The sequence below is a fragment of the Ovis canadensis genome, chromosome 16 (genome assembly GCF_042477335.2).
Source record: "Ovis canadensis isolate MfBH-ARS-UI-01 breed Bighorn chromosome 16, ARS-UI_OviCan_v2, whole genome shotgun sequence".
Taxonomy (NCBI): domain Eukaryota; kingdom Metazoa; phylum Chordata; class Mammalia; order Artiodactyla; family Bovidae; genus Ovis; species Ovis canadensis.
Window position 1 is genome coordinate 29,936,464 of NC_091260.1, and position 12,187 is coordinate 29,948,650.

Sequence of the window (12,187 nt, forward strand, 5' to 3'; positions counted from 1 at the left end):
CGCCTGCAATGCAGGAGACCTGGGCTTGATCCCACCATAGGGAAGATCCCCTGGAGAAGGGAATGGCTACCCACTGCAGTATTCTTGCCTGGAGAATTCCATGGACAGAGGAGCCTGGCGGGACACAGTCCATGGGGCTGCAAAGCGACTGAGCAACTAGCACTTTCACTTTTTTCATATGTGTATATACCTACAAATGCAGCTGTATGTATGTTTGTACATATATGTCTGAACACTTGTACATTGTTGCATATGTCTATATGTATATGATATCTTCCTACATTTCGTTAGCCAGCATTTCTCACAAGTTGAAATCAGAACAGTATATCTTACATACTATTGATCTTAAAAGTACTTAAAAGAAAAAGGAGGGGGGTAAACTATGCAATGTTAACTTAGTGCCTTACAAAACACTATTTTCTTAAGAAGTTGTAACAAACAAATGAGACATAGCCACCAAAAGACATACAGCAAAGGGGCAAAACCCGCATCTGCAACAGCATTTCCTCAAAGCGCATTCCTTGGATATTAATGTATTTGTCATCTTGGATAGTCACAACACAATCAATGTACATTTTTAATATTTTGATTGATGCTATAGGAAAGAGGATTCTTTGAATATGTAGTTCAGTGTTTTCCAAACTTGTCATGAAACCCTTTTGCCCAATAATGTTTGTTAAAGGGATAGAATTAATGTTCTATTTTTAAAGTGTTGACCAAAATGACACTTCTCTTCATTTTTTTCCCAAAAGATTCATTAAAGAAAGAAGAAAAAAAAAATTCAAGAAATTTCTCTTTTCCAAAGATAATTTACCTGAAATTTATATCTTTTGTAACACTTTCACATAAAGCATTTAATGTCTTCTCTCTGACACCACTGACAATAGCAAATAATATTTCCAAGAAGGAAAACAAAACTTAAATCTTATAAATGCTTTATTCTAAATAAATAGACTTTATTCTATTTACAAAAGTAAATTAATTCCAGCAAACAGTATTCTTAGAAAGAGCTTAGATATTATCAATAAACTTCTAAGAATTTAAATATGATAAAATAAAACTAGATTCCCTTGTTGAAGCAGGGGTTCCTTAAACTATTTAATAATTATAGAATGATATTTAGAGTAAATTCTCAATTATTTATACAAAGTAAGTAACATTTAAGCAGAAAATCCAAAGATCAGTTCTATTTGCTTTTAGAATGCTTCATGCTTCTGCAATTATGATGTTTTCTTACTTTTGTAATTTCCCTAATTATGTTTTCTTTTGTTGAACATTAAAAATAGTTTATATTATCATGTACACATGTGAAAATGAGAAAAATGACCCAAACCTTTGCTGGAAGACAGGGTAATCAGGTAGGTTTAAAATAATGTTTTAAGGTAGAATACTGAGAAATGATTAAATAAGATCTTATTATAATTTGGGGGGAAAAATCATTTAATTTTACCTACAAATAATTTTAAACTTTGAAAAAGACAACCAGATTCACTTTTTAAAGACTATGCTGGAGTCAAATCTAAGTACAAGACAAAGTACAGTAAGTCATGAATATATTCTCACTCAGGCATAAAGCACTGAGGGAAAACCTCTTTTAAAAAAAAAAAGCTCTCTGAGTAATCAACATAAAATAAAGCAACAAACCTACTGAAGTGGAACAAAGCAATGAAGAAGTCATTATCAAGTTTTCAGTAACACAAAATCAAGAATATTATGTGAAATGCTACACATGAAGAAAAAATTCTAAAATAAACAATTTCAAAGTCTAAAACAAAACTAAAAAAAAAAAAACTTCTCAAAACTGAAAGACAAAAAAAGAATCAATAGTAAGGATAAAACAGATTACGGTGTTAGCTCAAACGTGAAAATTACAAATTCTATCTTGAATAAGAAAAAGGATATTTAAGCTATAAAGGGATTTTTTTTTTTAAAGAAAACTGCCTTCTTTTATTTGTACTAAAAAATTATAAATAATTACAGATTAGTAGACTTTGGTTAATTTTTTTTCATTGACTAGTGATGAGAAGGACAAACGGCGTTAAAAAGACTTTCTTCCTTCAAATCAAACTTCTCACCAAGGCATAACTACAGCATTGAAAGACTGCCAACATTCTAAAGAAAGATATAAACCATTTCTGAATTTGAACTTTGACATATGTTAAACTTATAAAGAACTCTTTTAAGACATTTAAGCAACATACCACTAAGTCTTGATCCTGAAGCAAGTTACATATTGCTTCATATAACATGGGTCTTAAGTCAGACTTGAATTTCACAGAAATCCACTGACCGATGAGCCAAATCACCCTGCGCCGCAATGGCTTATACCTAGATGGGAAAACCATGCAATTAAAACGTTATATATTTTAAGAAGCCTATTTCACTAAGCGTATTTCATCATTTAAATCTAAAATGTAATAAGAAAGCAATATACATTTTATACAAAAATCTAAAAGCTACTTTTAAATGCACCACAGTACAAATACTAACAACAAAGTTCTGATCTAAAAAACTGAAAATTCTTAGCAGACATATTATAAATCTGATTAGTCTGTATTAAGTAATTACAACATAGATATGTACATAAAAGCCAAGTTCACTTCTATTCTTCAGGTAACCAAAAATAGTTCATCTTAATAGGTGTAAGCAGCTGATGTTCCAAACCCTGAGGCAGGAGAGGCTATTAAGAAGTAATAATAATAATAATAGTAAAGGAACTTCTGTACACAATTTTCTAATCCCAATTCTGTTCATCTCACAAAGATTATTTTGAAAACACTGTGAGAAATTTCTAGACTTAAGACATTTACAGTAACATGTACATACACTTGTCTCTCTATGGCCATCTTTGCTAAAGAAAACGAAGGTTCTTTAGGCAAAGGGAAAAACCACCTGTGTCCAAGAACTGTAGACACAAGCTCTCGGTATTATATTTATTTAATGGCAAGATGATATTTCTGGGTGACAATGTAGTAAACTAAGGAATACAACACACCTTTTAGAAAATTACAATATTTTAAGATTATTAAACACATATAAAGAATTACTCATTAAAGTTCAAATAAAAAGTACATTTCCTGCTCTCAAAATGTTTAACATATCTAAAAGAATTAAAGGCCACAAAACTTTAGACTAGGATCGCAAAAACATAAGAGAGAAGAGCAGGCAGGGGGAGATGGGATTTGAACAGCATTTCCTGGTGGCTCAGACAGTAAAGAATCCACCTGCAATGCAGGAGACCTGGATTCAAGTCCTAGGTTAGGAAGATCCGCTGGAGAAGGGAACAGCTACACGCTCCAATATTCCTGCCTGGAGAATCCCATGGACAGAAGAGCCTGGCAGTCTACAGTCCATGGGGTCACAAAGAGTCGGCACGACTGAGCGACTTGCACTCACTTCACTAAGATAAATAGTATTGTAGGCAGAAAACTGAAAAAACGCCTTTTCAAGGGATAGGGATGATTTGAACAGTCACAGAGGTAGAAGTAAACAAGACTTGTATAGAGAACATGAAGGAATCACAGAATCTTCCATTTTGGACTGAGATCTCTGGGATTACCACATTCAATATTCGAGACAAAGAGAATGAAGCTCAGAAAGGTTCAGATTCTAAGATGACAGTCACTTCTAGGCAAAGTTAATAGTAAGGGTCAGTTTGCTCCTCAAAGTGTGAATCCCAGACCCACAGGATCATTAGCTGGAAGGATGACAGAATCACACAATCTGACCGAGACCTAAACCTTAGAACCTGCATTTTAAGCAGTTCACCAGGTGATTCATATGCATATTAAAGTTTGAGAAATACGGGTCTAGACCAGTTTTGTCCAAAAGAAACATAATGTAAGCAAAATACGCAATTTTAAATTTATTCGTACCCACCCTAAAGTAAAAGATACATATGAAAATTTAACATTTTCACTTATTGCAATATATTCAAAATATTATCACTTCAATATGTCATCAATATATATTTTACACTGCTTTAGTTTTAAATTCAAATTTTAGTTAATTAAAGTCATTTCCTCATTTGCACTAAGTACGTTTCAAGTACTCAGTAACCATATATACTAGCTATTGTACTAGATAGCACGGCTCTAGACTAAATAGCCTCTAGGATTTAAGGACAATCAAACTGCAAATCTGTCTCAATACTGAAGGCATTCTCTCCATCAAAGGCTCACTAGCAACCAGAGGGCAGAGTTGAAAAACATTTTAATCACCACTGCCCCAACAGGCCACAGCAAATCCTAGTGCTGAAAACATTTCGTGACTGAATAACTGACTGAAAACTGAAAGGATAGCTACTTAATAGTGAAAATTACCTTTAAAGCATCTCTAGCTAACAATTCTATTGCTCTAAATATTTATAAAATGATCCATACATGAATCTATTCATGTATTAAGGTAGCCATGTTAACTGTTCTATGACTGTATACTAAGCATTCTGATAAGTACCACATTTACAGAAATAAATCCCTAGAACTTCCCAATTCAAAACAAGAAAAAAAGGCTCTTGAAAATTTTTAAGTGTCTAATTTTAAATGAAGAAAAATTTATAGAAATTATGAAATGCTTTTTCCCCTTCCATCTTACTCATTCATTACCTAAAATTAAAATCGGGCAAAAGTCCTACTTACTAAGTTGTCAGATTGATCTTTACTACTGAAGTAGACACCTTAAAAAGAGCCTCAAGTGTCTCCAAATGCTTTCTGCCATGGTGCCACTGCAATTTCTTTTCCCCACAGACTTGCAGTGCTCTGTGATCCTCAAGACAGCCACCTTTCATCGATATTACTTGTTTATGCTCCTTTTGACATCAGCCCTAGCCTCTGCTAAGTCTCAACTGGCTTCCTTTTGTACATAATCTTCGTCTAGAATTCAGAGATCTCTATCTTCCATTATCTCTGCATAAAATTTCATCCTGCAAACTATCTTATCAAATACTTCAGACATGTCACAATTCACATTAGAAGTAAAATAACATAATAACAAATGATTTTGCTTATTTTTCAGTTATAAGATTCAAGTCTTATTCCTTTCTACATTAGACACTATTAGCTAAGTCATGCTATGATTTTTTTTTTAATTTTAAGCAATTTTAACACCTTCTAGTCGTCATTAGAAAATCAGTAAGGTAAGATAAGTGTATAACAAACACAAGGTTTTATACTTGCCTATTGTGAATGACTTGCAATTCTGGAAGAAGTTGGTTTTTAAACCACTGATCAAAATCAACACTGTCAAACAATTCATAAGCCGCTAATCCAACAGCATTATACACTAAGAAGAAGATTTTAAAAAAAGAATTAATTTCAAATACTGGGCCAAGTGCTAAATGTCTTAATGTAAGAAAATAAATCTTAAAGACTACTTTCAAATATGTAATAAGTTAATAAAGGGAAATCTACAATGTGTTAACCCAGGAAATTATTTAAACAAACATTTTAGAAACATTTAAATTACATCACTCTATGTTGTTCTTAAATATTCAGTGTTTTCAAAGAGAAAGATACATTCATTTAAAATCATTCATGTCAAACTATAAAAATAACATCCGCTTCCAAATGGATGCAAGGATTTATGCTAAGGTCCCTGATAACCCTCTTTCCAGCCTCTTTCTCACCACAACCCCTTAAACACTATGTTCCAATTAAATCAAATACTCCCAATTCAAAACTTAACTGTGCTTATCCCTCTTGCCTTCAAGCTTCTGTCCATACCGCTCCTTTTATTTGGAACCACCCTTCGCCACTTATTAACCCTCACTTATCCTGTGTCCTCACAGAATACTTCTTTACAAGACGCTCCCTGGGTACACCAAAACTATTATTAATACCTTGTAGTTTTCCACAGCACTACCTGATTACCATCTATTTTAGCATTAATCAACTGATATTATGTTATAATCAACTGTACCTGATTACCATCTATTCTAGCGTTAATCAACTGGTACTGTTATAATGAACTGTTTGCTCACTCTCTATCACCAGATAATTCCTAAATTTTAGGGATTGTAATCCAACTCTCCGAGCATAACACCTGCCACAAAACAGACACACCGTACTGAAGAAATAAATGTTTCTAAATCTTTTCCATTTAACATACCAGCATCTTTGATTAATAGTGCATTCATATCTTCCACATTAGTGGGACCTGAAAAAACAAGTATCAGCAAGGGTAAATTAAAACTAGTTTTTAAAAAACACTTAAACTCAATTTGCTAGTTTCTCAATTCAGCTAACTACAATGTATTTTGTGGATATTAAATATATAAGAGAAAATTTCAGTTTTTTATCATCATCATTAGAGAAGACAGTTACAACATGTAGAGCCATACTACAGCTTTAGAAACCATTATAACATATTTGGAAAATGTTATATCAAGCAACATTCTAGAAAATATATGTAAAATTGCTAACTACTGTATTATATCATGATTATAAGAGAAAATTTTTAAAAAGAATAAAAAGATGAATCCCACAATAGGAAGAAAAAAAAAAAAGAACAAGAATAGGCAATTCATATAGAAAGTTTTATTTTTCTAAATATAAAAAATAAGCCAGGTTATGACAATACATTAAAGATTTGACAACAAAATGAAAAATGTAAATGAGAACCATTATGTAACGTGGAAACTAGAATAAAGAGCTGGCAGTCCCTGCACGACTATCCAGAAGGAGAAGACCACAGTTAAGACACAAAGAACACAGTTTAGTTTACTCAGTAAGCGTATTTCTTTAGGACAGAAAGATTCCTAGCAAGTTTATCAAAGCACTTTTCTGCTGTCAAATATGATTTCTTAAGCATACAGCCCTATATAAGCAAATCACTCCAGAACTGGAAAGAAAATAACTAAACTCTGAAATCACTGTAAACCTTACCATCATAGAGCAGCTTACCAGAGGGTAACCTAATTAGCTTAACCAGTTTCCTGAAGTGGTTTAATAAAAATACATGGATGGGAGAAAATGGAAATAATGTTCTAAACACAACAACAAAAAAGGTAACTTCAGCAGTATATTACCAAATTTAAGAATCTATAATGTTGCATTAAGAAATCAGTAAATAACTGTACATCAGAAATCAATCTATATGAAACTACAATGAATGCTCACATTATCTTTTAAATGAACACAAAAAACTTGATGGATAGCTCATTCACTCCCTTGGTTTATAATTTAAGCAGGAACACTCCATTAGATTTTTGAGAAAACAAAAGCCTAAAAAGTGAGCTACCCTCTGATGGTACGAACAAGGTCAAGAATTTCCTTCTCTACAGGAGATCCTCCTACCTTTATTTCCTTACAGTACCACCTACTCAACACTTGATCCCTTACAATTCAACTCCTGCCCAAATCAATCAAATAATCTGTGTAAGATTCCCTTGCCCAGCAGTGTGAGTTAATTGCAGTGAGTTAATTGCCAAAAGTCAATCAATCAACAGTTACTCTGTGTACCAGACATTGGGAACAGGGTGAGCAAAAAAGGTGTATTCAAGGCCTCCTCCTTGAAATTTACACTATATCAGAATAGTCAAAAATGACATATCACTTTTAATAGTTAAGTAATTACTTATGTACAAAGATCAAGTGCCACCCATTTCACTTCATAGTTCTCTCTTAAGTCCATTACATTCTTTCCACTCCCACCGTCATGAAGCTAACATTTATTATTTTAACTTTTTCACCCAGTACTTCTCACAACATGCTCCAAATAGATTCTTTCCCCCAAGCAATATACATGACTGCCCACTATTTTAGTATGCTTTCTAGAGCAAAATCTAACTGTCACAATCAAGGCCTGTCTCATTTGTGAATTGCCATTCTTATTTTCTATTTTGAAGGCTACTGTCTCAGAAAAGCACACATTCAGTCTTTCTCAAATTCATGTCTGGTATATGATCCAGGAAACACATCATAGCAGGAACTCAAAATATTTTTTTGAACACTGATTACTAGATAAATCAAAATATCACAAAATATACCTCACCTTGAAGTGTTTGCATCATTTCTAAAAGTACAGGAGTTAGAGTCTGATTATATTCATGGAATATATCTATAAATAATACTTCAGTGCATGGCTGTTGGGAAAAAAATAAGTTTCTAATGAAAACAATGGTATATTGCAATGACTAATTCTACGCAAAGAACACTCATTCTTAAAACTCTGAATATGTTTCCAATTCTTGACGTTTTTCTGAAAAAAGTTTATTAGTGTTTTTCATAAACCCAATTGGAAATAAAATAAAATTATAATAATTTCATTCATAACATGGAAAAGTTACTTCACTACTTCAATCATTTGGCATTATACATGCAAAAATGTAAAACTACAGAGAGGAAAATTTTCCATTTACATTTTACTTAATTCTTTAAATTTAAAAAGCAATCTGGAACCACATTTACTTATAGATTCAGAACTATAAATGACTGTCTTTAAGAATAATTAGTTAAAAATTATTTACTTTTCCTGGCAGTGACATAAGTAACAACAGCAATTAATGACTTCAATTCACCACAGAGTTGTATTTTCTTTAACAGACACAAAGTGCAAAAGCAATCACATTGTTATCATGTCTAGAATAGATAGCTAATGGCAAGTTGCTGTAAACACAGGGAACTCAGCCTGGTGCTCTGTGACAACACTGGTGGGATGGAGCAGGAGGTGGGAGGGAGGTTCAAGAAGGAGGAGACGTGTATACCTACGGCTGATTCATGTTAATGTATGGCAGAAAACCAATATAACATTGTAAAGCAACTATCCTCCAGTTTTTTTTTTCTCTTTTTTTTTTTAAATTTTTATTTTTACTTTATTTTACTTTACAATACTGTATTGGTTTTGCCATACATTGACATGAATCCACCACGGGTGTATATGCGTTCCCAAACATGAACCCCCCCTCCCACCTCCCTCCCCATAACATCTCTCTGGGTCATCACCGTGCACCAGCCCCAAGCATGCTATATCCTGCGTCGGACATATCCTCCAGTTAAAAATAAATTTTAAAAACAGAAATCACAATGTTAATTACATAAAGACTCATTTTCATTCTTAAAAGTACTAAATCACTAGTTGTTTCATAAAATAGAATATAATTAAATTTTGAAGGTATTGTGATTTATGTTTAAAATCAATTACAAATGTACATACTTCAATGTGTACAGATGAAATGATACACCATCTCAGATATTTGCTTCAAAATAATCCAAGTAGGTGAAGGAGTACTCATATAAAACAAGACTAGCCACGAGTTGATAACTGATAAAACAGGTGTTGTATATAGAATTCATGATACCATTCTGTTTCTCAATATATTTAACAGTTTCCATAAGAGAAAGTTTTAAAAACTTAAGAGTAGTAAAAAAATTTTTTATAAAACTTTTAAGTTCTATAGAAGTTTATGAAACAGATAATGCAAATTATATAAACAAAAGTCTTCAAAAAAGAACAGTTCAAAGTCCACATTTGATAAACCTTCCTCAATATTAGCCATATCAATAAAGTATATTTTAAAAGAATTCTATAACTGAAAGCAATGGGCTGGTCTCTGAGAATCATACTAGGTAGTAAGAGAAATAATATACCAGAAGAAGCTTTATAATTACTGAAATATTTAGGAGGAAAAAAGTGTTTCTAGCCAAAAAAGGTAACTTTCAAAAACATTTCCTATTTCTGCAATGACAATTATTTCCAATTTGTAAAATGAAGAAAAATTCAGTTTGCAAACCTCCAACTTAACAAATAAATTTCAGATTCAAGTTCATAATTTAATTAGATGCTTTCTTCTCAAATATGGACTCTTGCAATAATAAATACGTTTCCCACCTGACTTAAAGCTTGAAATCTTCAATACAGTATCATTCTCTACTAAAAGTTACACAAGCCAAAAAAAAAAAAAAACTTACAGAAGCATTACCCTTTTCCCTATCAATTTTTCTTCCAATCAATACTCACCCTCAAACTGTACTTCCAAGAATCTCCCCCTGTTTCTTCCGCTGCTGCAATTAAAAATATGACAAATGATGCTCTCCACAAATGCAATAATGATGTTTCTAAAATCTCAGTTTGGAAAATCAAGATTTTCAGTAAGATCAATATAATACAGCTGCAAATTATTATAAAATAACACAGAGCAAACAGTTGGGAACACAAGGCCTTACACAGATCTCTTTACCATAAGTTACAGATGACATCTGTGTACATCAAAGTGCTCATAACCACAAGCATTCTCACTTTCGTTAAAAAGTCTGTACGAAAAAAAAAAAAAAGTCTGTACGAAGACTTCCTTGGCAGTCCAGTGGTGAAAATCCCAGGCTTTCAAGGCAGGGGGCATGGGTTCGATCCCTGGTCAGGGAACCAAGATCCCACATGCCACATCCAAAAACCAAACATACACACACACTCTCTCTCTCTCTCTCTCTCTCTCTCTCTCTCTCTCTCTCTCTCTCTCTTTCTGGAGAAAAGCTCCAAGTATTTGTCACTCTCTGAGTCTGTGACATTACCTGATACACTGTCATTACAATCCCGAGAATCATTTCATACAATAGTGATGTTTTACAAGTTTAAACGATTAGGCACATTATCCATAAATTTTCTATATTTAAAGTAAAATATTTCCAGAACTCTTAAAACTCTGGGGATTCAGTGTTTCATATTATAATATGGTATTACTATACTAAAAAAGCAATACGAAGCGTAAGAGTTTAGCTATGAGAAAAAACAAAAACAAAAAATATGCATTATACAGTGTAGTGTTATATTTTCTAAATGGATTAAAATATTTCTAAACAAAAAAGAAGGTAAGTCTTAGAAAAAGGTTTATGATATTTTAAAAATATTGGAAATATATGTATAAAAGTACACAAAGGCATCCAGTCAAAGGGATGGGTAGAGGCTAAAACCTAGCCCATGTCTGACCACAGCAGAAGTATTAAGTTGGTGCAAAGATAATTGCGCTTTTCCACTGTTGAACTTTGCCTAATACTGAAATGCAATCTTAAATAACTGTGGTTATGCTATCCATCACCTTAATGTATCACCTTTTTAATTCTGTTTTGTTGCTAATGACTTATTACTTGCTGTTTAAATTTATTTTACACTAGGGAAATGATGCTAGACAAAAAGCAAATCCGAGCGATTTTCTTATTTGAGTTCAAAATGGGTCATAAAGCAGTGGAGACAACTCACAACATCAACAATACATTTGGCCCAGGAACTGCTAATGAACATACAGTGTATTGGTGGTTCAAGAAATTTTGCAAAGAAACAAGAGTCTTGAAGATGAGGAGCCAGCCATCAGAAGTTGACGACAACCCACTGAGAGGACCATCGAAGCCACATTTACCTGACGGCTCTCTCTCCATCTGACTACCACTACTCAAGCATCTCAACAACTTTTTGCAAGGAAAATGCTTCCACAATCAGCAGGAGGCAGAATATGCTTTCCTTAGGAATTTTTCAAATCCCAAAGCATGAATTTTTATGTTACAGGAATAAGCAAACATTTCTCATAAGCAAAAAATGTGTTGATTGTAATGGTTCCTATTTTGATTAATAAAGGTGTGTTTGAGCCTACTTATGATGATTTAACATTCATGGTTGGAAACTGCAATTATGCTTGCACCAACCTAATAAATGACACACACTTTATTCACACCCAAGTAGTTTATCAAGCACACAACTCCTTGATTTTCTGTAGCAAAGGCCCTGATAGTCTACCTACCACTAAAGTATGACTAGATTAAACAGACCCCCTACAGGGCTTCCATGATGGCTCAGTGGTAAAGAATCCACCGGCCAAAGCAGGAGATAAGCATTCAAAAAAGCTGATGACGCATTCAAACCCTGGACCAGGAAGATCCAGGATGCTGCAGAGCAACTAAGGGCGTGATCCACAACTGCTGAGCCTGTGCTCTGGAGCCCGGGAGCTACAACTACTGAGCCCTCACACTACAGCGACTGAAGTCCGTATGCCCTAGAGCCCATGCTCCACAAGAGAAGCCTCCCCAGTAAGAAGCCCAGGCTCCGCAAGAGAAGCCTCCCCAGTAAGAAGTCCAGGCTCCGCAAGAGAAGCCTCCCCATTAAGAAGCCCAGGCTCCACAAGAGAAGCCTCCCCAGTAAGAAGCCCATGCTCCGCAACTAGAGAAAAGCCCACCAAAAGTAAAATAAATTTAAAAATAAAATTATA

The 12,187-nt window shown here is 33.6% G+C and overlaps 1 protein-coding gene across 3 annotated transcripts in view; it reads right to left on the minus strand.

The window, feature by feature from the left end:
• The window catches only part of IPO11 (importin 11), a 189,076-nt gene that overhangs the window by 117,828 nt on the left and 59,061 nt on the right, over positions 1-12,187 (minus strand). For all 3 annotated transcript variants that reach the window (XM_069556319.1, XM_069556320.1, XM_069556321.1), the window contains exons 12-16: positions 9,955-9,998; positions 7,990-8,080; positions 6,106-6,153; positions 5,175-5,280; positions 2,202-2,328 (exon numbers count right to left, since the gene is read on the minus strand). In XM_069556319.1, coding sequence (XP_069412420.1) covers positions 2,202-2,328; positions 5,175-5,280; positions 6,106-6,153; positions 7,990-8,080; positions 9,955-9,998 — 416 coding nt within the window. The remainder of the gene's footprint in view (positions 1-2,201; positions 2,329-5,174; positions 5,281-6,105; positions 6,154-7,989; positions 8,081-9,954; positions 9,999-12,187) is intronic.